The sequence below is a fragment of the Rhinolophus sinicus genome, linkage group LG05, assembly GCF_036562045.2.
Source record: "Rhinolophus sinicus isolate RSC01 linkage group LG05, ASM3656204v1, whole genome shotgun sequence".
In the NCBI taxonomy this organism is placed as follows: domain Eukaryota; kingdom Metazoa; phylum Chordata; class Mammalia; order Chiroptera; family Rhinolophidae; genus Rhinolophus; species Rhinolophus sinicus.
The window spans coordinates 88,958,350-88,985,426 of record NC_133755.1 but is presented as its reverse complement, the minus strand read 5'-3'; the positions used below and the strand labels follow the sequence as shown (position 1 = coordinate 88,985,426).

Genomic DNA, 27,077 nt, shown 5'->3' with positions numbered 1-27,077 from the left:
CTAGGCTGAACATAGGAGGCAGGAGCCTTTGGATAGTGCCTGGCAGTTTTCAAAGTGCTTCTATAAACATTTAGTTGAAGCTTGAGCTAAGCAGGGGAAGCGTCACTGTCTCCATTATACAGACAAGGAAACTGAGACCCAATGTCCCACGGCCTAGGAGTCCAGGCACCACTGACTGACTGCCCAGCCCCCTCCTCCCCAGAAGGGCCGCTGTGAACTCATGCACAGTCTGGTAAGGCCTGTGAATCTGCCTCCCAAGTCTTGTGTATCTTCGGTGGTCTGGGTGTGAAAGGAAGGTGAAGCTGGTTGAGGTGGGAGAAGACCAAGAAAGGAGTTTAGAAGAAAGGTGGGTTCAGTTTCCCTTCCCTAGGGGCCCACAGATACCCACATACAGCCTTGGGTGGGAAAAGGCATTTAGAATCCCACAGGGGGAGGCCACCCGGGAAAACCTGGGAGGAGGGAGGGGTAGGTAGGTAGTTCAGGGCAGACTGGAAAACTGAAAGCCCTTTGGCCTCTTAAACCTTATTTTATCCCTCCCTCCACCTCTTGGACTGAAATCCAAAGGCCCAGCTCTGTGGTTTGAAGAATAAGGTCTAATTTTCCTCTAAGGGAAGCAGTACTGGTCTGTTCAGTGCACAGACCCTGGTCAAAGAGATCCGGATCCAAATCCTGGCTCCACCATATACTGAGTGACCTTGGGTGAGTCACTTCACCTCTCTGAGCCCCCGTTTGTTCCTCTGCAAAACAGGAATAACCCTGTGCTTCACTCGCAGGGTTGTTGAGAGGAGTCTGCAGGACAATGCACATGGAGGGCTTAGCACAGTGCCTGCAGGTCCCGGATGGATATTAACTATTGTCATTTAATTCAGTACTCTTTCACCCTCCCAAGCAGCTCCCGGTTATCTGTCCTATGACACCAAGAAGCACTGGCTAACCAAACCCTCTTCCAGCCTATACCCACCCCCATTCCCCCCCCAAGCCTAAGAACTCAGTCTTGCTAATGAAGCTGAACTCTCCTCCCCCCATCACCCATTCAGAAGTCATTAGCAGGATCTCCACAATTAGGAACAAATGGCTTATAACGGATGGCACCCAGGGAGGGTGGTTGGGATGGTAGGGAATAGGAATGGAGGGGAATGAAGCTGGAGCTTTGAGGGCAACAGGGAGCTGCTATGAAAAGAACAACAAGTCTTGGGTCGGTAAGGCCTGTCATCTCCAGTGAGACCACCCCCTCATTTCTGTTTGAGAATTCAGAGGGAGAGGCAGGCATCCTCTGTATGAAAGCCAGGTGCCGGCTGTTGACCTGCCCTTCCCCAGGCTGGAGGATTCCAGGTCTGTGCTGGGTCCCAGGCTTACTGTGTGCGGGTGTGCACGCACAGTGGGGGGGGGGGTGGGGGGGACCTGGTTGGTGGTGCTCAGGGAGACAAGTTTGAAGGGCTGAGCTCTGAGAATGGAGAAGCAGCCTCACACAGACCACAGGCCTGGTGAGCCAGCACTGTTACAGGGAATCCAGTCTAGTGTTTTCCAAACTGCTGGTCAAGATCTAATGCTGGGTCATATTGTCAACTGAGTCAAAAAAATAAGAAAAAATATATATATACATACACATATATTTTAAAAATTTAGAGTTACTGGGTAAACCTAAGTATCGTTTCACGAAACTGTGTGTGCCGGGGCTCCAGGTAAAGTATATTTCTTCCCGTAGAGCTCAAGCGGAAAGGTTTATGAAGAGCTGATCTGGTTCCCTTTATAGATGAGGAAACGGAGGGCCAGGGGCAGGGATGCCCAAAGTCGCAGTGGCAGAGCAGAAGCTGAGTCCCCGGAGCTTGACATGGGACTGTGCACAGGGAAGAGGAGCCAGGAGCTGGCCAGGCAGGATGGAGGAACCCCTAAAAACTTCTGGTTTAATTGGTGAGGAGCAGCCAAAATAAATAAACTCCAAACTTCTTTGTCTTCCTCTAACTAACTTTGGCAACATTGGGATCTAAATTGTCTTGATAATTTCAACTGGGGGCTGGCTAGATTTAGGGGAAGGGGCACTAGGAGGGTGTTTGGGAGTGCTGGCCCATCCCAAGCCTGAAAAGCACTCCCAGGAAAGCCCATCACCTGTTCCCCAGGGCCACAGTATGGCTTTCTGTTCATTTATCAATAATTCAGCAAGTGTTTATGAAGCCTCACGGCATCAGCGCTGTCCTAGACATTGGGGACACAGTGACGTGCTTTAACGGGGCTCACCATCTCATGAGATGAGGCAGACACTGAAACAAAGAGACAGCACGCTGTAAGATGGTGGCGAGCATTACGCAGTGGCTGGCCGACTGGCTACATGGGTTGTGTGGCCAGAGAAGGCCTCTCTGAGGAGACGTTTAGAATGAGGAAGCAACTCTTCCAGGACAGTGTCCACGGTGGAGGAAAGAGCTGGTGCGAGAGCCCTGAGGTGGAATGGAATAAGCTTACAGGTGCATCATGAATGGCCAGTGCTGCCAATTGGCCTGAGAGGAAGTCCCAGAGGTGAGCAGGAGCCATGTCACACAGGGACAATGGTTTTTTTATTTCACTCTACAATTGAGGGAAGATTGCTGGAGGGTTTTAAGTAAGTGAATATAAGGAATTAAGGAAGTGATATAATCTCTGAGGGTAAATACCTAACTCACAGGTAGTAAACAGTAGGTGCCTAATAAGTACTTGAATTAAACATCTCTCCATCCACTCCTTCAATGCAACTCTGCTGGGGACCAGAGAGTGGAGGGAAGGGGCGCAGGGAGAAAGATCCGAGGTCAGTGGTCCCAACCGCTGAAGGTACTGACCATGGGGAGATCCAGGTTCTCCACCAGCCAGGCTTTGTCCTCCAGCAAAGAGACATAAAACAGAAACTACACAGAGAAGGGGGGCAAAGAGAGTGGGGGAGTTGAGACCATAAAACCCCCCGAAGTGATTCTACACCTTTCTCCCTTGGAAAAAAAAAAAAAGCTTTTTGGAAAAGGCTATAAATTTTTTTTACACCAACCTCGTAAAAATGACATTGGCGCATTCTCAAATTAGAACCATTAAAATGAAAACCAGCAACGCACAGATACAGACAGGCCCACGTGGGTGGGAGATGCACAGCCCGGGTGCACAGCCTGGTTTCAGGGCCATTTCAAGACCCCTTCCCTGCCAAGTGTCTTGGAAATGACTCCCCTCTGAAAGGAAAGGGCCTCTGCCCACCTCGTGATGAGAACAGACAAATGAACCCAACAGTACTGTAAAGTGAAAGGTCCTCCTGGGAGAAACTCCTTGGGTCTCTCCCTACTCTGTGGCCCCAATAAAACCCAGCAGGCTTCGCACCCAGGGTAGTACTTCCGGGGCAGCCTATTCAGCCCCTTTGGGTGTTGGGCCAAGACGAGCTTGGTGGGGGTGCTTGGAAAGGCAGGGAGCCTGGGGAGGAGCTAAAATAGTGTGTGCGGTGGAAGTGGTGGGGGTGGCTGTACACCTCCCTTGCTCTCTTACCTCCCAGACGCAGGCCACCCTATCTGCAGCGTTCTTGGGAAATGGTCTTAACAAGGTCTGGGTTCAGAGCCACTACCATCACACTAGCCTCTTCTGCAGGGGACTCTAAGTGTGGGATTTAGAGTGGGGGCTGTGGCATGCAATTCCCTTGCTCTGGATTCCCATGGGGCTTCTCAGAATAAAGGTGCTCCCCTAGAAAAAACACTAGCCACGGAGGGGTAGCTCTGGGATGCCGCCCTCCCTACTTTAACCCTTCACTTCTAAAGACTAAATCATTCAACCCCCACACCCCTTTCCTCCAGATCTCTCCTGTCCCTAAATTCCTAATCAGTAAGGGTAAGAATTCTGGCCTAAAAAGGGGGTGAGAGGGGAAAACAAAAAAAGCAGGGTTCTCAGAATTCCATATCCAAAGGGAAGGCTGGTGCTAGACTGGGCCTGCTCTTTTCCTAGTGCCAAGAAAGCAGTGGCCTGGAGACCCCTTCCCTCGCCCTGGGCCCTCTCCTCTACCTTCCCCTCCCCTCTTAGTGGAGTCCCCTCCTAGGGAAACTTCCCTTTTCGTTGGACTGAGAAGCAGACAAAGGAAATGGTAGCCTGAGTAACCCAGGAGGGGTACAAGAAAGGGGGGTAAGGCCCTCTCCCCTGACACATCCTCTCACAACCCAGCCCCACCACTCACCGGCCTCTTATTTCCAGGCACTACCCTAAGACTAAAGACAACTGTTGACAGAGTGTGTGAGGTAGGGGTGGGGGGTACGCTAATTCACCTTTGAGGCTTCCCCTTCCCACCCCATCCTGCTAAGTAGCTTGGGCAGAGGAGAGCCAGATGGGGGAGGAAAACAAAAATCTCTTCCATTCTTCTTTTGCCCCTCGCCCAACTCCCTGACACCCCCCCAATCTCTTTGGAGGGGGGTAAGTTAAAAGCCCATTAAAGTGCAGAGCCCTCCCCAACCCTTTTGAATCTCCTCACAGGATGTGAACAGGGTGGGATTTGGCCCCGGTTACCACAGCAACTGCAGTGGGAGTTCCCAGACGCTAGGCAACCCTCTCCTGACCCTTGCTGACCTGTCACCCCCACAACCAGAGGACAATAGGAGCGCGCTCTTGAGGCCCAGGATGCCTTTCAGCGCAGCGCCAGTAGCTCTGCCCACCCCCACCGGGCCGCTCAGCCCTCCAGGCCCCAAATCCAGTTCTCCTTGGCCAAAGCACCCAGTCTGGCCCCCAAGACCGCCCCAGGCTCAATATCTCCCAAAAGCTCACGAACACTTCCCCCCAGCCCTCACTGCCTCCCAACAGAGAGCCCAGAGGGTATTTATGCAGCCCCTGGGGAAACCCACACACTGGGAAAATTCTCATACAGGTAAAATCAGATTAGGATAAAACGTGAGGGCAACCTTCAAAGAAAAAAGGCTTCGGCCGGGAAATGTAGGAGGAGGGGCAATGAGGAAAGACTGCCTTGGTGAAGGAAGGGGATTGAGGGGCAGCTGGCATGTCTGCTGGGCCCAGGGTATTCTTTAACAGCAGCTGCGGAATCACCAACTCCAGCTGGCCAACAGGGTCGCTAGCGCAAAATAAGGTTCAACGTGTGTCTGCTGAATGAATACATACGCCAAGGCCTACCACACCCCCACACCTTCTTCTCAGGGTAGATTCTCCATGAGGGGCTGAGATTGGAGATTCAGTGAAAGCCCCAGGGACATAGTGAAGGTAGTGTGGCCCTGTCACTCACCAATAAGGGGGCTGGGAGGAGGGAGCAGGAAGTGGGGGCCTTGACTGCTACAACGGGGCAGCCAGCCAGGGACCCTCTCTCTATCAGAAGGGCCTGGCAGCCTTGCTATGTCACCCCCACCCCCACCCCCAGCCTCTGTTTAAACAAGCTCTGGCCTGCTGTTGCATGGAAACAGGCGCCTGCTCTTGTTCCAAAGTGACGTGGCTGCCCTCTTCAGCACTGTTTGTTTCAGCCTAAAGTCCTGTCACCGGTCTGACTTCTGACTCGCCCTGTTTATCTCTTTCTCTCCTCTGTCAACTCATTACTCCCAAAGGCCAAGCTTGCATTTCCAGGGCTTATTTACCCTGAGCAGAGGGACAGGGACCAACAGACAGATGGACAGAGGGGGAGGGGCTTGGAGACTCAAGGAGGCATAAGAGGATGGGAGCAGTGCGCAACCCCCAGCGTCCCCATCCCCCCCACACACACACACACAACCTCCTTCTGGAGTGGCTACTTAGGGCCAGTGGGCAGTGCCGCTTGTGTGTGTTTTAAGAGCCCTTTTCAGTTGGAAATGGAGTGCACTCATTCACTCACCAACAGACGTTTATTTAGCACCTATTAGGTTCCAGGCCTTGCTCCCTCCATTTCCCACAGGGGCTGGTGTGAGCGTGGCAGGAGCAAAAGGGAGGCTGCGCTGAGCCCTGAACTAGGAACTGGGAGACCGGAAGTCTAGCTGTAGCCTTTACCATGTCACCTGGTCAAGTCAGTGCCACCTCTGGCTGCTCCCTCATCTGTGAAATGGGAATCATAATATCCACCTCCCAGGCGATTAAATGACACGGCATATGTGAAAGACCCAAAGCACCAAACGGACACAAGGTATTTGTTTGTTTGTCCTTGAAGGACTTCCTGGCTGGGACTGAGAAGGAGGAGGAGACCACTGGGCCAGGCTCTTTTCTATAGTCGCTTTACCCCACAAATAGTCAGGAACATTTGTTGTTGGGAGAGCCAGAAAGTGTTATCCCTGAAGTTTGCCCTAAATCCTACTGATTTATATTGGGGGTGGAAGGATGGTCTACAGACTTGTTTCATTTTAATTAAAAACTTTGCAATTTTAATTTTGCAGGGTTCTTTTCATAGTTTGGAGCCAACAAAACCTTTTTTAAGTCTCAAGTATTTTCCTTGGCCCCGGGCACTAGGCCCATAGTGAGCCCAAATGGATAAAACAGCCCTCCGCCTGCCTCCAAAATCTCCACCCCAGTTTATTTGTGAAACAGATATAGGATTTTCCAGGACTTTGGGATATTCCCCAAAACAAACAGGAATAATTGGAACGTGGAATATAGATGGTAAGACACGGCCTGTGTGCAACGCAGAATGGAGAAACCTGATCAGGACAGACAGTTCTGCCTCTCCCCACCCCACACACCTCCCCAGTTATCCAGATATCTGTTTACTCTTCACTTTAAATAATTTTTAAAAGACACTTCCCAGTTTCAGTATTCCTCCCGCCCCATCCCCCACATTCAAAATTTTTCATTGCTCTGTTTGCATAGAGGTGTGGGAGGGGAAGTTGGCTATACAGAATGGGTGACCTTGGAGCCTTCTGGTGGGGTATGTTTTGTTATTGATAAAGGGCAGGATTTTGCCCTTTGACCTTCTGTCCCCAGTAGATGGCACAGAGGCTGTGAGTCTCTTTCCCAGAGATCTTGCTTAGGAAGGCTTGGGAGATGCCAGAAAACTCCCAAGGCCCTTCTCTCTGGGGAAAGGAGACAGGCCCTTTCCATTCAAATGTCCTCTATTCATAAGAGGAAGTAATTTTTAAAGTCTTCAGTTCTGTTCCTACCTGCATCGATCAGGCCGTGTATACAGGAGTTTCACACCCAAACCACATCTGATCCTAACAACCCTGTACTTCAGGCACCAAGCAGGCCAAGGTTCAGGAAGGCCCAGAGCTTGGCCAAGGTCACGCCACTGGCAAGGGGTAGGCTGGGACTTAACCCGGGTTTGTTCAATTCCTGCATTAGGGCTGGCTGACCAACTCAGTGCCAGGCTTCTGACTGTGCTGCATCTGACCTCTGGCTCCAGGGTGTGTGGTGGGAAAGGGGCCCCTGGGGGATAGAGTTGGGGGAAAAGCCCCAGGGTGAACCTGGGGAATAGCACGAGGGCAATGTGGGTAACACACATGGGTACACATGGGACGGTGGGGGCTGGCGGGAAGGGGCAGGCAGGACCTGACTTTTCCTCATTCCCAGTAGAACCCCTAAGGGCCAGTGCAACCAGGAGTAGTGATTCGAGGAGCAGAGAGTCAAATAAGAGAAGGAGAATCTTAAGGCCAGGGGGTGGCTGGGCCGGTTCTCCTGAACTTGTCAAGCATGATTCTCCCTGTTTCCCGGGAGGGGCCGGGACCTAGAGCTCCTGCTCTGTCATCACCCAACAAGGCTTCCCACCCTCAGGCCTCTCGATCCTCACAGAGCCTGGTCTTGAACTCTTGAACTCTGCATTTCAGGGTGGGAATGAAGGGGGGGAAAGGGAAGGTGGATGCAGACTGGAGTTCCCAGTCTGAGCCCCCAAAATGGAGGACTGCTTTTTGCCTCTGGCCTTTTCCCAGCTGCTCTGGCCCCTGGTGCCTAGAAGTTTAATCTCTTCACAGCTTGGGTGAGGGACCCAGGCAGAGATGAAGGGGCAGGGGGAATGTCTTACAATACAAATAAAGTGGAGGTACCCTCCACATGCACAGCCCCCCTGCCCAGTGAACAAACTTCTAAAGCAGGGTCTTTCTCCCCCAATCCTGTTAACTTAGCCACTGTGCAGGAGAGCCCAGGTACTTGCCCACCCAAGATACACACCCTCGGACCTGCTGCCCAGGAGTCTGTCTGTCCTGGTGGGCACTGCTGATACTGTTCTAAGCTTCATGATCTCAGGACCCCGTGTCCCACTTCTTTCTCTTGAAAGCGCCGCTGTCCCAGAGTTAAGGTGGCCACTAGAATGGGAGGTCGCAGAGGGAGTAGCTGGAGACTGGACCTTCCCAAGAATGTGAAAGTGGTGCTGCTTGGCCAGGAGAGGTGGCGCCCAGGTGGCCAGGAAGGAGTGGGAAGAGGCCTGGCGTGCCCTTCCCCGGTTCCGGGTCGCCGGGGAGGGGCGCCAGCTCCTACCTGTTGCTGCTGGAAGTGCAGCAGATCCGCCGGGCTCATCTCGCCGTTACTGTCTGCGCCCGCTGCCGTGTCCCTGCCTGCGCCGCCTCCGGCAGTGCCCGCAGCCCCGGCCCCGCCGCCGCTGCTGCCATCGGCCTGCCCGGAGAGGCTGCCCACGCCGTTCTGACCAGACGGAGCTGACCTGATTGTCTCCGAGGCGGATTCCACCATCATGTCGCTCTAGCGGGACCTGGAGGGGGAGGAGAGACACAGGGGAGGGGCTGAGGCTCGAGGCTGGAAGGGCAGGGCGGGTTCTACGGGGGTGGGGGGGCAGCAACTGATGCCCCTCAACTCACCCCACACCACCACCAACTAACACTTCCCACCCCAGTCCTGGGGCGTCTCCTCAACTTCCTGGGGGCTGCTCCTGGGTCCCCTCTTGGGGTGCAGCCTCTGCCAATGTCACCCTCCCCATAGGCCCCCCCTCCCCATTTCTAAGACTTGACTTCCAGAAGACCTCAGCTGAGGGGGGGGGAATATGGTGATGATGCCTTCGCCCCGCCCCTCAGCCCCCTCAGTTTCCTAAACTTCTGGCCTCTTCCTCCAGACCTGGGCGTGGTAAGAGGGGGGAGGGGCAGGGTCCTGCCAGACTCAAAAGCAGATGAGTTATTCAAGGGACTCACCATATCACAGCCCCCTTTACCACACAAACACCTGTATTGGCCTTTGTGTTTGTTCCCAAGTAGATAGGGAGTTCCCCCAGGGCAGGGGCCTCCTTCCAGTCTCCTTTCCCAGGGCACAGAAAGGTTCTAATCAATGTTTGTTCCACAGCAAAAAGGGCTGCAATTTGCCCAGCACCTACTGGGAGGCAGACCCAGCTTGGCAGAGCGATGCAGAGAAGGCAGCCATGGTCCCACTCCTCTGACCTTTCAATTCTAAAGCTGGCAGCCCTGGGTCGAGCCAAAAGTAGACACTCAATAATTACTGTCTCTCCAGGCACCATGATTCCTAATCACTAGAATTGCGAGAGTCATTATCATCCTGACTTGACAGATGGGAAAGCTGAGGGTCCAGGGAGTTAGGGAATTTACCCAGGCAAAGAGTCAAAGCCTTACTCCTGTGCCCTCCCTCCCACCACGACCCCAAATGCCTCTCAAGGAGTGGCAGGAACATCCCCAGAAAAATGGAACGGTATGTTTGGGATGGTCAAGGGTACTGAGGAGGAGGCCTGAGCGTCCTTCTACAGCTCATGGCGATTCCACTAGCTCAGGGGCTTGTACACACAGGCTGTGGTGCAGATGGGGAACTTGAATATGCAGAGCTGTTCTCAAAGTGTGGGGTGCCTCCAACTATCCTCAAAGCCCCTTGAGAGGAACAGGGATTTCTGTGAACAGGACACAGCTGGTACCCACCGCTGATCTTCAGCATGTCTTAACCTCCCTAAACCTCAGTTTCCTTGTCTATAGAAGTCATTAATCCCAGCCTCTTAAAGTCTTATGAGGAGTAAATAAAACAACACAAAGAAACCACCTGGAAGACTCCAATCAACCCCTTCTTCACCTGCCCTATTTGTAAAGGTGAAGACTGAGGCTCAGAGAGGTCAAAGTCTTGGCTCAGGTCACACCGAGATTAAGGGGCAGAAGTCACTGGAGCAGCTAGCAGGCCCTGTGGAAGCCAACCAGCGTGCTTTCCTCCCTCCTTGAATCCCTTTTGGACTAAGCAGCCCCCCACAACCACGTGGTCTCCCTGACTCAAAAGGTGGGTGACGGCTTTGTGAGCAGCAGATTAGAGAAACTGCTGGAAGACACTGGATTATTTCCCTGATTCCTTCCCCAAGGTGGCAGCTCCCAAGGGCATCTCCCTCCTGACCCCAAATTCTCTTTCACAGCAGAACTCTCTTCACTCACTCTACTGGGCCACATGCTCTGTTTTGTCCCTGCTAGAATCACAGCAGGTTGGACTGAGGGTATAGAGGGGTGGGAGTGGGGGGACAGAGTTGCTAAGGATCCACGGGGATGCCACCAGTTCACACATGTGCCATATCACTGCTTTTGTGGCCCCTCTCCGTGACTCTAGGTGTCTGTCCCAGTGGATCTGTGTGGCCTCCTTGTAGACTTGTATTATTAGCGCACCCCATGGTTGTGCATTTCTCTGTGTTCCCAAGGGCTTGTTCCCCCCACCCCAGCTGCCGCTTCCACTCCTGGGTTCTGAGAGGAGCTGGGCCAGGGGCAAGGGCGAGGTTGGGGGCGATGGTTCGGAAGAGATTGAGCACTCGGTCTCAGGCCTTAATGGCCATGTCAGCCGGAGGGCCAGTGGCTGCCAAATGATGGATGGGGTGGGCACCCTCCTCCACCCACCAGAGCACAGGGCTCTAGCCCCCCTTCCCCCAACCACGCAACCCATCCCTCCCAGCAGCTTACAGGACACCTTCCCCCACTCTGGCCTGGGCCCCAGCTACATGAGGGGGATGGGGAGACGGCAGGGGCCCACACTGCTCTCCCTCTCCCTCAACCCTGGCCCTGCTGAGGGTGGAGAGGAAAGCAGCTGCCCGCCCTGATTCCAAGTCTAGCTGCTCTGAGATCTGAGAACTGCTGGGCCCCAGGGGACAAAGACCAGAGCCTTAGGGGTGTGTGTGCACAGGAGAAAGGACAGAGAATCCAGCAGTTACTTTCCTGGAGTAAGGAAGAGTGCCCCTTTTCCAACACACACACACCGTAAAGTTGTAGATCACACAGCAAGTTTGGAGAAGGGGAGAAAAAGGAGGGAGGATGCAAACAGAGGTGTCCCTTTCTTTACTGTTTTTTTACTGGGGGGGTACATAGTGACACCCAGTGAACAACATAATTGCCGCAGTGTGGCGTGTAATAACAGCTATTCAAGGGCTGGCCATTCATATTAAACAGGGTGAAGCAAGCCTCTCATTTGCATGCTTGAGATTATATGCATTTGAAAAGTCATTTCCGCAGGGTGTAAGAATGGCATTAATTCCCATGTGACACGCTCTGCCCCCTCCAGGGGCCTTCACCTCCTTCCACGCTCCTGCTGGCCCACCAGCACCCACCCAATCCTGTATGGCGGGTGCTCCCAGGTCATCTCTGCACTCTTACCTCTGCCCTGGGACATCTGAGGGTGAGCCCACCAGAGACCTCACACCTCCTGCCACCTCTCAACAGGGTGTTGCAACAGCAATGGGGTGTTCTCTGCACTGTGGGCGAGCAGGCTCTGGGTGCCTGGGGCCCAGCCAGTGAGGGCTGGGGTGCTGGAGGCAGGCCTTCGTATTCAGTGCCCTGGCACTACAAGAGTGTGGGGTGTAGGGAAGGAAGTCAGTGTCCAGGAGAACCTGGACCCTGGCTAAAGGAGAAGGCAGGGCCTGGTGTCAGGCAACCTGAGCTCAGCCACAACCAGTTGTGAATCCTGTGCCTGCCTCCTTCTCTGGGCCCCAACTTCTTCACCTCTACATGGAGAGCTGGTCCTGAAGGTCTCTTCTGACTTGGAAGTTCCAGGAGTAAAATTCCCTGGTCCAGCATGTGGACGTGAAGCCACTGAGGGTCCCTCTGAGTCACAGCTGTGGTCCCTTTCCCAAAAGGCTCCATCCCAAGTAGACCTGAACTTCCTGCTCAGCTACTGGGGAGGAGCACCCTCCTCCCTGCACTCCCACCTACTGCCTCTCTACCCCTGTTTCTCCCCCAAGCACCATTTCTTCAGCAAAGAGCAGCTGAACACCAGCAGAAGGGAAGGTGAGAAGCACTGGGAATTAGTCCATCTGTTTTCAGGGCAAACTGTGGGACCTTGGGCAAGTCACAGTCCCTTGCCCAACTTACTGGATTGTTCTTTCTTCCTTTATACAACAGGTACGGGGGTGATTACAAGGTCTTTCTAGTATTTGCTAAACTGAGGCCTTCACCCCCTACCCTAGCCTTCCTAGACCCCTCTCTTACCACCTCTTGGGGGCAGTGGAGAGCAACTGAGTTGGAATTATTTTAGGCGATCTAGGATTTGTGTGGGGCTCCGATCCTGCCCTTAGGTAGGTCCTAGTCTCCTACCTCTCCAGGTTGGCCTTAGGGAGCCAAGGCACCTCAGAGGCCTGGGCCAGGCCCCGAAGCTCCTGCAGACCTCCTGCAGACGCCGCTGTCAGGAGGAAGGAAGGAAGCTGGGTCAAAGCCGCAGCCGCTTCTTCCGCTCAGGGGGAGTCTGCGGGGCCGCTGGGGGCTCCCACTTCCCCAGAGACTCCTGGCCCTTCTAAGAACCCTGGTGGGCGTTCAACAAGGGTCACATCGTAACTCGTCCAGGTCCGCCTTGTCACCTCCATGGCCGGAAGTGACGAGTTCTACCTACAGTGGGACCAAAGGGAAAACCCAGGACTAGGGTGCGTTCGCGGGAGAGAAAAAGGGATGGGGAGCCCTACACGTGGAGAAATCTTTGTGCCTTTTCCGCGGGCCCATATGGTGTAAGGAGTATTAATTACCATAGCTTTTTAATTAACAATAGCTTAATCTGAGCCTTAACATTTGCCACGACACCCTGCGCCTCGCCGCGAACCCGCGCCGCCCGCCCTGCCAACTCATCAATTAATTTTTATTGACGTTTTCTTCCCCAAACAGGCACAATACCAGGGTTTTCCAATTAACACCTCTGCGATCTCTAATTAGTGCAATTAACAGACTGATGGATGCCCGGAGTTTACCCGCGAGGGAGGGAGGGAACGGAGGAGGGAAGGGGCGGGGCAGCCCCCAGCGCGCTCTCGGGGCTCGTGTCCCGCAGGGGCGCCAGAGCCTGCGCACAGCTGGAGGGGGCTCACACTCAGCTCTTAGAGGGCCTGACCACAGGTAACCTGTACGTAGAGCAACAACGGTGGTTTGCGTTGACATAAAGAGACACCGTCTCCAGCCTTCCAGAAACCTATCATCTAGTTGTGGAGCTAGCTGAAAGCCTGAGAGAGACGAGAAGTTGGAAAACCTGGCATCTAGCCCCAGCTTTATCACCAACTTCCTGTGTGACTTGGGCCAAGTTCATTACCCCCTTTTCTCCTGTGAATAATGGGGAAAACTGGACTAGATGTAACTATTCACAATGTATACTATCAACTTCCAAAAATGATTGGGTAGCAGACCACAATAAAAGACAGACAAAGATTCTTAAAATATAAAATCATGGGGTAGTAGGAAGGGAGAATAAATGGACTAAAACCTTACTAAGCCAGAGGATCTCAAACTTGAGCGCATCAGAATCGCCTTGGCGGGCTTGTGAAAACAGACTGCTGAGCCCCCAGTTTGGAGTTTTTGATCCAGAAGGTAGGGGACGGGCCTGAGAATTGTCAGTTCTAAAAAGTTCCCAGGTGATGCTGCTGCTGCTCGTCCAAGACAGCAGAGCTCCAATGACAAGCAATGACTTCAGTTATGGGCTTCCTGGGGCCCAAACGAGATGATCCACCTCCAAGGCCACGCTTTCATTGAACGTGGGTCGTGGGTCGAGTGCCTGATTCAGCCAAGCACTGAGGAGCTACCTGCAGGAAACTGAAACGTGGTCCCTGACCTCTACAAACTTATAAAACTCGAAGAAGCCAGCGCTGAAGTGTCCTAAGTGCTTTGAGGGCAACTGGTAAAAATGGAGGTCCTGTTCCCCCTCCCTTTTTTCTGAGCAAATCTGGCATTTGTCTTTTTGAAAGTTGAGCCACTAGTAGTTTGCACCGTGAAGGAAGTCATTCTTCTCTCTCCTCCAATGGCTGACTAGAAGCATATTTCACCAACAATGACCCTTCATCCATTCATTGGTTCAACAAATATTTAAGCACAGTGTGCCAAGGCTTTGTGTATGCAGACCTGAACAGAACAGGACACAAGCCTTACTCTCCTGGAGCTTATGTTCCCATGAAGGGGGGCAGATGATAAATAAGGACACCAATAAATAGATAAGCTGAAATAAAATAAATTCTATCAAATGTGAGTACAGAGAACAAACAGGGGGCTCTAATTTTAAGGGAGAGGGACAGGGCAGGCCTTCTTTTTGAGGAAATGGCATTTGTGCTTAGAAATGAAGGGTGAGGAGGTATTGGCCAGACAAAGTGTCCACTGAATGCAGGGGAAACAGCATATGCAAAGGCCATTATTTTACAAGAGGTCACCAGTTCCAGACTTTTCCAGAGCTAAAAGTCTTTGAAATGGGCACACTTCTAGATTACAGAAAAAGACACACATACAGGTGCCACTTGGAACAGAGCATGAAGACGCTTTGTATTTCCTTCTCTTTTGCTTTCTTCATAGCTATCCTGCGACCAGATCTTACTTGTGTCAAGGGATATAAAGCAGAGGGCTTTTCAGAGCAATGAGCATTGGCATTACAAGTAAGTGAAGGATGATTCCCAATCTGTCATCCAAAGGCCCAGGGATCCCCCCTCCTCCATTAAGCTCAGGCCCCAAAGGCCCACTGGCTTCAGGCTGCCAGGTAAAGGGAGGGCTCAGGCAGCACCCACTCATTTGCCATCCTAACTGCTGACTCTTCTCTCGTCTCTTATTACCTGTATAAGAGCACTGAGCACTGAGGTCAGCAGTCTGAAACTTGGGTTCCTTATTTGTCATATGGGCTAATATCAATAAACTTTTCAGGTTGCTATGGTATCAAATAAAACACACTATGTGATGAAAGCGTTCAGAGAGGGGCGATTACTATAATTGTGGGGGCCCAGAAGCTCCTGCTACAACCCAACTTTGAGTTGGCTATGGTTTAAAAATTGATCCCAGCCCTTGGCTCAGCACTTGAGGAAAATGAAGCAGGACCCAAGGGTTAGAATGTCTCAATAGCTCCAGAATGGATCCCCAAACCAGAGCTGGGTGACCAGTCACATAATATTGGGCTCCCTGAGCAGGCCAGTGGTATCTCACCCCAAGCAGATGGGACTCCCTGAGTTCCACAAAGTCTTATCCCTCTCCATCCCCTGCCCTCCTTGTACTTTGGGACTCTCCCTCCTGTGGGTCCAGCGGGCACCCTAAGCTTCCCTCGCTTCTCCCACTGCTGCCTGACATTTCCCCCAAATGACATTCTAGGAGCTACCTGCTCCAACTCTAGGGGCCATCTAAGGCCTCTTCTTAGCCACAGAACTTCAGGGCCTGCGGAGCTTAATGCAAGTGGCAGGGTGAGGACACGCCTCTCTAAAAGGCATGTGCTGTTGATGCCAGGTTCTCTCCCAAATTTCAAATAACTGTATTTCCTAGTTATAAAAGTAAAAGACATCTTGGTAGAAAATTTTGGAAAAAAAAAAATTAGTACCCATCATTCTACCACCCAGAGAGCTAGCTTTGTGGATCCACCCCTTCCAGTCAGTCCACTTTCACTCTCTTCTGGCATACGAACATTTAAAAAGTGAAACTGGGGTCATAATCTGTACATGGTTTGAATTTTCCTATTTTTCCACTCATCACTTACTATCATAACCATTTCCACATGACATGAAATATTTTAAGCAACAGTTTTTAGTGGTCACATAGTTGCTCGAATGGGCTGCATGTTCCAGAGTTTATTTAGCCAATCCCCTAGAGGTGGACATCCAAATGGTTACCTATTTTTTCACTATGACGCTGCAATAAACACCCTTATGCAAACAGAATATGCTACATTTCTATTTGCTTAGGATATGTGTTTGGAAGACAGAAGTGCATCTTTTGAAGGCTCTTGATGCATTTATTCCCTAATTGATGTCATAAAATTTGTACCAATTTTTCCCTCCCTTCAGCAATGTGCCCGGGTCCCAGAAGACTCACAAACCCCTCAGCTTTTTAGCGATTTCCCTCGATTCTCATCTCCTTCTCCAGAAGATTCTCAGGTCTTGCATCAGGCATTCACAATCCAACACTACAGACCCTGTCAAACCTGGATGAGTTTATAAGGTACATAGGTGGGTGGTGTGCCTCTGCCTGAAATTCATACTGAGTACCGGGATCTGGGCATATAGAGGTGAATAAAACACACCCCTTGATTTTTAGGGGGCTTACAATCTGCTGGAGAAGAGAGACACCAGCAAACACAAGCATTAAAAAATTAAAAATACCCATACCTAGGCTCCACTCTGGAGCAATTAAATTGGAATCTCTGGGGAGTGGGAGCCAGGAGTGGATAATTTTAAAAGCTTTTCCAAGTATTTTAAACTTCAAGTATAGCCAGGATTGAGAACCTCTGTCTTACATAACATACACAACTTCATAAATGTTATTATGTTGAATAGACACTGGGGGGCTATGGGTGCCTAGAGGGGGTGGGGATGCTCTGGGAAGGCTTCCTGTAGGAGGTGCCTTCTGAGCTGAGTCATAAGGAAGTGAAGCTCAGGCAAACAATTTGTGAATATATTTTCTTAATACTAACCATTCCACTCACAGTCATTGGAAGTCCTTTCCCATACCGTGTGCCCTCCTCTCTTTTCCAGACAACCTGGTGCTCACTTTGACAAATGAAGAAGGAACCACGTTTTGAAGATACCCAGTGACTTGACAAGGTCACCTGGCTGTTAAGAGGCTGAACCAAACTGAAACCTGGGCTCTTCTGACTCTCAAACCAGTGCTCTTTCCCCCTCCACCCCATCCCAACCTACCTCTGAGGTGGTAAAGCCCAGAAGGTGGTCAGTCTGGAATTTCCCTGGAATCTGAACCTTCCTCACCACCACCACCCAGTTCACTTTTCACTGGCTCCAGCCGCAAAACGCTCTTACCAGGCCCGAGCAAGGTGGCCTCCCTCAACACTCCTTCCTAGCACCATGACCAAAAGGAAAAATTAACCATCAAAAAAAAAAAAGAGAACCAAAGATCCCACTCCATCTCATTAAGAAAGTAAACATAAGAGCCATCTAAGTGTCTAATTAAGCTTCTAATTAGTCCCTGCTTGTTACTAATGCAAATTAGATTACTCCGCTTAACTACAGCATGTCCACAACACCCTTGTTAATTGCGGCCTTTTGAAATTAAATTACTCCCTAATTAGCATATCAAAGCCATTGATTCGGAGCTGGGAAAGATGAGGGCAAGAGGAGGCAATGCCAAGTTTGGTTAATCAGAGATGGCTAATTAAATAGTGACGTCTTTTGTGGGGGGCCTGCTGGTCAAAGGATGGGGTTTAATCACCCATGGCCTGAGTGGCCATCTGGAGCCTGCTTCTGGTAGTGAGTGCCCTTGTCACCAGGGGGCTCCTGTGGGCACAGGAGGGGCTCCAGCCAGCCTGGGCCAGTGGTCTGGCCCTCCCTGGGGTCCTGGCTGCTCAGCCAGCCTGCCCCCTCACGGGTCCTGGCCCCTCCCTTTGTCTCTGAGATGACATCTAGGTGCGGCATTCACAGGGATCCTGAACCAACCCAGGGGACTCCAAAACACATCCACATTTAGGTATCAAGCATCAGCATCCTTCTACATTTTTCTCCCTGTTCCAAGATGAGTTGCAGACGGGTGACTTCTGCCCAGTTCTTCCCTAGTCCCAACCTGTGGTTCCATTCTTAGAAGCAAGTCTCCCCCATTCCCAACAAAAAGTTTGGGGGCAGGCTGGAGGGGCTATCCCTGGGTAGGGATGGGCTGGTTTCAGCCTGGAACAGTCCCCTAGAGACACAAAATCCTACAATTCTCTCCATGGTAAAAAGAAGGAAAAACAATTATCCACCACCATCAGTTCTTAAGCAGCTGTGTAGGAATTAGATTTAGGGCAGGGCGTCCTTAAAGGTCTTCTCTGAGCTCTTGTAGAGACCCCACACAGGACAGGTGAAATCTCCAGGATGGAGCTGCTAACCAAAATGACCTCAGGGCTAGGCCAGTCACCTAGGAGGCCAAGCAAGAAGTGGGGGGCACTCAATCACAGTCTGTCCTGACCACACAGAAATGTAGGCTCAGTGTTGACAGTGTTTCGATTTTACAAAAGAATCCAAGTGGGAATATTTATGTGAAATTCACTATTGTAATAAACTTTGTGTGGGTCAACAAAACTCATAAGGGAAGTAGTCAATTTGTGACCTCAGCCCTTATGGCCAGCATTCCTGAGAGGCAGGTTCCAGTTAGCTGTGTGACCCTGGACAAGTAACATTACCTCTCTGGGCTTGGGTCCCTCACCTGTCAAATGAGAATAATACATTTCACTACCAGAACAAGGAGGTATGTGAAACGGCACAGCACCGTTCCTCAGGTAGGGTCTGGTGACCACCTAGTTTGACTCTGTACCTGCCACAATCCCCTCCCAGGTTGGGATGTCTTCTAGAATCTTCCTCCTCCATCTTCCATGCAGGAGGCAGAGTCTGGCCTTTCAGATGTCCTTTAAAATGCTGAGGGCTTGCTTCTACAGATGCCTGACCTGGCTGCTGGGCAGCTACGTAGAAGATAGGTACCACACTCCTCTACCCTCTGCCCGGATCAGCCCTGGCAGGGGCAACAGCTACTAAATGCTTCTTCTAAAAACGATAGCACTTTCACAAAAATCCTAAAGGACTGACAGGTCCTTAGCCTGGTCTTGCAGTGTCCCACTTCCCCAGCTAGGGTGTGTGAGGGGGTGTGGGTGTGGGGGTGAGTGTGAGAGTGTGTGTGTGTGTGTGTGTGTGTGTGTGTGTGTAGGGTGAACTCTTTGGAGTCTGTCCCCAGCCCTCCCTCCTCCAGTCCTGCTCTCCAAGTTTCTCACCAGCAGCTCCTGCAGCACGCAGGGTCAGGGTCAGGGCCAAATTCCCAAAGGGCAATGTTTTGTTGATTTAAGGAGGGACCACACAGGGCCCAGGGGAGAGGAAGGAAGCCCCCCACAGCTCGGAAAGGGTGAATCCCAGGCAGTGCCCAGCCCATGGGTCTCCATCCAAACCAACTTGGCAAAGAGGCCCAGAGCAGTGGTTTTGTATTAGAAAATAAGTGAAATTAAAAGCAAAGCAGAAAAAGAGAAATGGAGAGGGGGCCAGGCTGTCCTGGTATGAGGGGGACGGCAGAACGACGGTGCACAGGGGCCAAGCGGCAGCCTGCCTCGCTGAGCTCTCTCTACCAACGAGATTCAATTAATTGATAACAAGAGGCATCAAATTAATTTCTGGAGGATGTGAGATTCTGATGAAGGGAAATCTCATTGATGGTGATCAGGCAGGAGGGGTGGGGGAGCGCCCCTTTAATCAGGCTCCATGGCCTAATTGGGAAGGAGGAGACTTTCCTGGGCAGCAGGGTCCCCTGCCCCATGCCCCTTTTGTGATGGACCGCAAAGGCAGTGGGCTCTGGATGTGGTGGAACAAAAACGTAGTGCTCTGAGACGTTTGGGTCTCTTCGACTGAAGCCCAACCCTCGGCTGCCAGAAGGAGAGGCCAGGGAGGGCACAGTTAGGAAAATCGAGGCCCAGAGAGAAGCCTGTCATGCCCAAGGTCGCAGAGGGAATGATAAAGTTGGTACTTTATCCATGATAAAGTGCTTTTGGTGAGTCTGCGACCCAGACCCAGAAGTCATCCCCATGCTCGAGGAGGGCAGAAGGCGGTGTGAGAGACCCTCCTTGTGGCTAAAAGGCAGAGGCCACGCTCTCTGAGCCACCCCTCTAGCAGCGGTCCTTGGATCCCCGGCACCCGGCAGCGGAGTCGGCCTGCGCCCCGGCATTTTCTCAGGGCTCGCGGAGGGCCGCAGACCCCCAGCACGGCAGGCTGGGGCTCATGTCTCAGAGATCCAGGAGCGTCCTGCCATTCGCACTGATGCGCTCTCGGAGGCGCAGGGAGGCACAGGGAGACGCCGGCCAGGCTAGCAACACAGCGCGAGTGCGCTCAGCCGGGGGAGGACGGGTAGCCCTAACTCTCCCGGAAATGCCCGAGTCTTACTAAAGGAGGGATTCCCCGGAGTGGACCGACTCTCCACCCTCAATACAGACGACCTTCGCAAGTCCTCCGACTCCAATCCAGTGATGTGGAAGCCTCGAGAAACTAAGGAGCATCTTGCCGCTCAGTGCTTTGCTCCCCAAGCGTTCACAGCAACCGCAACTCCCTCGGTCTCCTGCAAATGCCGACCTCCCGCCTCTCCCCAAAATTCTCCGCAGCCCCGCGGCGCCCTTTCTTTTTAGGGTGCGAATGCACATCTGTCCAAAGAACCCTTGAAGGAAAGGAAGTATACCGCTACCCTCTTTTGGACCAACTTCTTTCGGCCTGGGTCTCCTGGCAGTGTGGGCTCTGAGGCTGGGCAATCGAATCCAAGAGAGACTGCCCGGTTGAGGAAATAAGAACAGAAGCCCCCCACCCGCCAATGTCCCTTTATACAGCGTGGCCCTCCCGCGGGCTCTCCAGGGGCCAGAGCAGGTATTCTGCCTTGGCTTGGGAATGTCAGGACCAGCGTCTCCCTCCAGCAGCCAGTACCAATTCAAAAGATTAGCGCCGGGGCACTTGCTCCATTTCTGATTTTCCAAGTAGCAAGACCGCTGCCCCTTAGGAAACCTCTACACCTGGGCCCTCTCACAGCTGCTTCACACCCTAAGCTCTACAATATTTATGGAATGGACAGCAGGAGGAGTCTAGGTCTCCATTCCCTGAGCCACCCAGCCCTGAAGTCGCCATCACTGGTCTGTCCCTCCTTCACTGCGGTGGGAATTCTGGGTAACTTCTGCCCACTCACCCTGCCTACCTTGAACAAATGCCAGAGGGTCACACTCCACTTTGCTACTGTCTGAGGAAAATCCACACTCTCATTCCTCCGCCCCCCCATTTGCATGGGAGCCCAGGTGCCATCAGAAACGCCAAGTGGGAGAGAAAATACCGTTCACCCCTGTCCCATAAGACCAATGGCCCCACTCACCCTCAGATCCCAGCTTGGGGGGCTCCAGATGGGCAGAGGATGGAGCTGCAGGAGGTGGACAGAGCCCCTGGGATTTGGGGCACAGGTCACATGGCTATGGCCAGGGCTGGGGAGAAGAAAGGTACAGGACTGCAGTGGAGCGAGGGGCAGCTCAGCAAGGAAAGACCCCTTGGGGGTCCTGGAATAGGGATCCAGGGGAGGAAAGGCCCAGGCCTAGGTGGTCCCTGGAGGCACAAGAAGAAAGCGTCACCTCCATGGCACAGTGCCCTGTCCAAACAGCTTTCGTGCTGAGAGTTCTTGATGTCTAGCTCAGGTGTGCCCTGAGCCCAGGCTCCACCGGGCCCACCCAGGGCCATCTGACACGCCCCCAGCATCAAGCAAGCTACAAGGTTTGGAGTGAAAAAAGGTTCCTGCCGTGCTCTCAGCATGGCTGCACTGGCAAGAGGGAAGGTGTGCATTTCCATGGAGAACCCGGTGAGACAATGCTGAAAGAGCTGCTTCAGGCTCAAGGAAGTTCCCTTTTTGCGCCTTAGACATGATCCATCCAGGCATACGACCCAAACTGATCTAAGACTTATCTTCCACAGGCTGTGTAAGGTAGGGTTTCAAAGACTAGAAGTCTCCCGTTTGGAGAGGTGGTGCTGCCACTCGTTTTTCCTTCTCTGTTCTGGGGAAATATTGCTCCCATTTTTTTATTTGTTTCTATGAGCACCTTAGGAAGCTGGGGAGAGAGGGCACAACTGGACATTCTAGGGTCCTGGGCAGAAGAATGGCCCAACCCTGAGCTTGTCAAGGAGGGAGGGGGAAGTTGGTAGGTCCTCTCATCCCTTCCTTTCTTCCTCCACCCCCCCCAGGAGAGACTCAAGCCCTGCTGGTTATAGTGGGAGGTAGAAGCCCCACATTTCAGTCCCTGCGCTAACACTAACTAGCTGTGTAACCTCAAACAAGTTGCTTCTCTCTGTGCTCCATCTTCCCACCCCATAAAATGGAGGTTAATACTTGAACATTTCCAGTATTCAGTCCAACCTGTGGCCTGGCAGTGCTGGGACTCTAATAGTAAAAGCCACTCCTTGGTCAGCATGTGCCAGGCGCTGTGCTACGTACTTTACATCTGCTCTCCTATTCAACTCCCAGTCGGGCTCTAACTGGGTATTATTGACCTACTTTACACATAAGTAAACCGAGGTTCCAAGAGCTTAAGTTCCCCAGAGTCCCATCACTTCTGGCAAGTTCCAGAGCCTTTTCCATTCTGATCCGCATTCTGCCCTGGGGAGCCCCGAGTTCCGTCCCCTGGACTCCAGAGCTCTGGAACCCAGTCGGAGGAAGGCATTCGTCAGTGGAGCCTCGGAATCCTGTCACACATGCTACCTTTCCTGCCTTGGTCTAAGAAGCTGGGAGAGTTGTAAGATCATTAAGGGACGCTGTGCAGAGCTCCCTGGATGGAAGAAATGATTATTTTGCACACTTTGGGTTAGTAGAAAAGTACAGACATTGTGCCTACTTGGGATGGGCATGGAAGGGCTTGCATGTCAGCTGGAGACAGGAAAACCAAGGCAGTGGGGCAGCGATGGGTTAGGATGTAGAGAAGGAGGGCACAGCTTCACCAGGTATGGCTTCTTGGGGAGATGACCCTTCCCTCCCCTTGCACCTCACACCTCTCCTCTAAAACAGACACCCGGCTCCCATCCTCGTTTCCCTATATGATCATCTGCCTCTCTTACTCTGACAGTGTGAGGTCCAGAGAGCAGACTCCAGCCTTCATTGCTTGGGCACTCCAATGCCCAGCCTGGGACCTGCCCAGACAGAGTAGGGGCTCAACAAACATTTGGGGAATTACTGGATCAAAGGAAGCTCCCCCCCAGCGCCCCTGCTTTCCTCCCCCCTGAGGAAGAGGTGTGTTTGGAGTAGGGGCCCAGCAGGATATGCACATTCCTGGCAAGAAGGGACCTACCTGCCAGCAGCCAGAAAGGAAGTTTCTGGCCAAAGGAGTAGGAAAGGAGGTGGGGTGGGGTGTCTAGGTGTAAGAAGGGCACCTACACAGAAAAAAAACAGGGGCAGATCCTTTTGCAAGTTAGGTCCAAACTGCCCTGCCCCCAGCATTTCCCAGCATTGCTGTCAGGCCTTTCTCTCCCCAGGGCTCAGGGGTTCCCCAACTCCCTAACTCCTGGGAAACCTGCCCAGGACTGGGAGAAGTATAGAAAACCCCACCCAGGGGCCCAGCACTTAGTGCTAGGAGAGAAAGTTCCTGTGGTCTTCCCCAACTTAGTGCCAAGGCAAGTCAGAGGGTCCAGGAGGAGAGATACAGATCTTGGTGGGGTCTTGGGTGTGTGTGGGGGGGCAGGAACACCCACAGTGCCACTTCCTTCCCATGCCACCTTGCCCCCTGACAAGAGTGGGAGTGACACCAGATGGGACACCAAGGCACAGCCCTGCCATTAAGAGGCTCAGATCTGGGGGTGTTGGACAAACAAGCTGTCCAGGTGCTCACAGCAGTCCCCAGCCCTCCCTCCAGTCCGCCAGGTGACAGAGAGCTCCAGGACCCCAGCAAGATAGTTTCTCCAGTAAAAAAAAGAAGTCTGCAGACTTCTCCTTCCCAGCAGTGGTCCAGGTTGGGCAGGGGTCGTCTGGGTCTGAGGCAGGGGCTGTCTGAGGCAAGTGGCTCCCGTTCTCCCAGCTGGGGTCTGCCAGCTTGGCCTTTCTGCCTCCAGCCCTCCGGTCCCTGTACCCACCCACTGGCTCACCAGGAGCATCAGGGGCTTGAAATGCCCAGCATGTACAGGGTTCAGTCCCCATTCTCCAAGGAAAGTGAGTTTCTGGGTTCAAATTCCCGGTGTTGTGGTCTCGGTTACCCACTGTGTTCCGCAGTGGGAATGGTTAGACTATCCCTTGGCTACAAGCTCTATAGCCGACCCTGTCTTGCTCCTTCGTTCTGTGTGGGAGGAGGGGCACCCCGCCCAGCCTCAGGCTCCAACCCTAGCTGCCCCTCAAGCTGCGCTCCTGTGGCCCTCAATCCCATACCCAACACAGTTCACTCTAGGACAATCCAGGCGTGTCCTTTAAAACCGGGGATGAAGAGGCTGAAGTTGAAGTAAAAACCCGCATTGGCCAAAATGCTCCTGGGCTTTCTTAGGAACCGCGGGGTGGGGAGGGCAGTTTCAGACTCAGGTTTGCTCCTCCCGGGGGGCCCCCCACCTCCAACTCCTGCTCCAGGATCCGCAGTCATCCTGCCGGGAGACCCGGCGCTGGGGTGCGATACACGCGGTGATCTCTATATACTCCTTAAACCCCAGGCGCCCAGCTAGGGAAGGAAATCGGCCAGGCAGGGGTTGCAAAAGACGGGGGAGGAAGGTTACTGCAATGGGACGAACCGGGTGCTCTACGGACTCAGGGTCTCCGCGATCCCATATCCTCTTTCCCCCAAACTAGAGAATTCGGGTGGGACGCAGGTGTGTGTTCATGAGGTCGCCCCAGCTGGAGAGAAGGAATCCGCAGCCATTAGGGCCTCTGCCTCAGAATCCGCGTCCCGCGAAATCACACGGCCCTTTGATGGGGAGGCCGGGACCCCAGGTCGCTGAGGGCGCCCCGCCTTCTAGCACCACAGGCTCTACCCCGGCTCAGCCCAAGTTAGTTTGTTTGGCTTTGATGGGGAGCGCGAGGCTCGAGCGCCGCGGGGGTGACCGCGGGTCAGAGAGGTGTCTGTGGAGGGGCTGTCCGGAGGAAACACGGGAGTCCTCCATCTGGGAGGGGAAGTCCCGCTTGGTCACTCTAGGACACTCTTCCCAGGTGGCCTCCAAACCCTGCTGCTGTCCTCCCTTTCCCCTCTACACAGTGAGGCGGGGGGCTTTCCCCAAGTGGGGTGAATAAAGGTATCCGCCAGGTCAATCCCCCACTCCAGCACCTGGGCACAAAATCACAGGGACCCATTCCAGACGCTCTCAAGTCCCCAAGAAGTTTTCCGCTCTATCTCCGAGTTGAGCCGGTACGAGGGAAAGGGGTTGACTGGCCCCGGAACCTCCGACGTGCAACCCCAGCAAAACGAGTCACCCTCCTCATTCGAGGAGACGCGGTTGGTGGGACCGCGGCCCCCCCCCCAATCTGCCTCGGTGCGTCTCGGGGAGTCCTGGACAAAATGGGGTTGGGGAAACTCACTTCCCTCCCCAGCTCAGGAAAGTCTGGGCCGGGAAGTAGTCTTTGTCTGATTCGGGGAGGGCGGGGGTGTCGCGCCCCCTTACACCCCATTCCCAGCGGTCAGCCCGGGAGGGGGCGGGGCTCGGATTCTTGGGGAAGGGCGGGCCTCGGTAGCCTTTCCATTTTCCCCCCCCCCGGCCAACCTCCGGCGGCCCCCCCACCGCCGCCGCGCCGGGGCCCCCACCTGTTCCCAACGCAACTCGGGGCTGCGAGGGCCCAGGGCCGGGTGTCGCGGCTGCGCGGGGTCAGGGCGACGCAGCCGGCCCTAGCTGGAACAAAGTGCGCCGGCCTGGGCCCGGCTCCTCCCGGCGCGGCTCCCGCGGGCAGTTTGCAAACACAAAGTGAGCCAGTGAGCGGGCGAGAGAGTGCGCGAGCTCGGGAGTTGGTCTGGTCGCCGGCCCAGCCCCCACCCGCGTCCCCGGGCTCGGCCCGCCACCTACCTGTCCGGCCCGGCCGCTCCGTGCGGGCTCCGGCCCGTCAGCCCGCGCGGGGCATGGGGCTCGCTCGGGTCGCGCAGCCCGGGCCCGCCGCCGCCCGCTGGGGCTGCCCCTCCGCGCCGCCCAGCGCCGCGCAGCTCCGGGGCGTCCTCCCTCCGCGCCGCGCCGGCCGCCGCGCGCCCTAGCCCCGCCGGGGCATCGCACTTTGTGGGCAGCTCGGCTAGCTCCGGCTGTGCTCCTCCTTCCCGGTCCTCCCGCGACGCTGGTTCGCTCGCTCCGGCTCCGGGGCTCCGGGACCCCGGCGTCCCCGCCCCCGGCCCAGCCCTGGTTCCGGCCGGGGCTCCTCCCCGCCGCGCCGCCGCCGCCTGCGCCGCGCCCTCCTCGCAGGCTGGGGGGCTCCGTACGCGGGCCGCACAGTCCGGTCCGCAGGGGCGGCCGGCTCGGGACTCCGAGGGGCTGCGACTGAGCCCGGGCTGCGAGTGGCTGCGAGCCGGCGGCGCGCAGGCGGGGCGGGCGGAGGCGGGGAGGCGGGTGCAGGGGGAAGGAGGGAGCGCGCGGAGCCCGGGCGGAGGGAGGGAGCGATCGAGCGGGCGGCGGAGGGAGGGAGGGGAGACCAACTTCTAGCGCTACCATAATTCGCCTAAAGCAGGTGCAGCAACTTTCACCAGGCAAGGCGTTCGGCTAGGAGCTAGAGAAGACCACGTGGACCAAACTTTAGGGAAAGAGAAATGGGAACACGGGGAAAAGACGTGGGGGCTGAGTACCTGAAAAAGGGAGGAGGTGGAGAGATCAGATCCCAGCAATTCACCTTGGCCTCGCGAGTCCTATGGCGCGCTGTGCAAACCCCAGACCTCTAGAGTCTGGAGGTACGGCCAAGCCCTGCTCCCACACGGTTCACTGGTTCCCGGCGGGCTGCGCTCGGCGTGGGGAGTGGTTGGTGTCGGGCCCGGGCCCTTCCTTGCATCGCTCCTGCTCCCCACTGCGTGGGGGTTGGGGTGGGTTTTTGAACCGGGGAAGGGGAGGTAGGGAGGCTCCTTTTGGGCTTTGTGCGTGCACGGTCACCCCCGGAGCGCGCTGCCTCCCTCTCCGGAAGGGGAATTTCCCATGAAGTGCTCTGTGAACCCGTGAAGAAGGGGCCCAAAACCAGATCCACGCGGCCTAGCGAAGTGCAAAGTAGAGGCAATTATCCGGACAAATTAGACTGTAAACAAAACTCAACGTCTTTTGCCTGGGAGAACCGAAGGGATTGTGTTGGTGGTTTGGGTGTGTGTTTGGGTTGGGAGGGGGAAGTCCGGATGAGGAAGATCCCGGAGGGGTGGGGGTACTTTGCTAGTAGCAGATGTCCCGCTCAGAGACCCGTGGCAATCTGAGTAAG

At 54.1% G+C, this 27,077-nt stretch overlaps 1 protein-coding gene across 4 annotated transcripts in view; it reads right to left on the bottom strand.

Annotated features, from left to right (window-relative positions):
* The window catches only part of FOXP4 (forkhead box P4), a 51,391-nt gene extending 25,165 nt beyond the window's left edge, over positions 1-26,226 (bottom strand). For 3 of the 4 annotated variants that reach the window (XM_074332902.1, XM_074332901.1, XM_074332903.1), the window contains exons 1-2: positions 25,706-26,226; positions 8,353-8,581 (exon numbers count right to left, since the gene is read on the bottom strand). In XM_074332902.1, coding sequence (XP_074189003.1) covers positions 8,353-8,565 — 213 coding nt within the window. In that variant the 5' untranslated portion in view covers positions 8,566-8,581; positions 25,706-26,226. The remainder of the gene's footprint in view (positions 1-8,352; positions 8,582-25,705) is intronic. The other variant, XM_074332900.1, reaches the window with a different exon arrangement.
* Between the last annotated feature and the right edge of the window lie 851 nt (positions 26,227-27,077).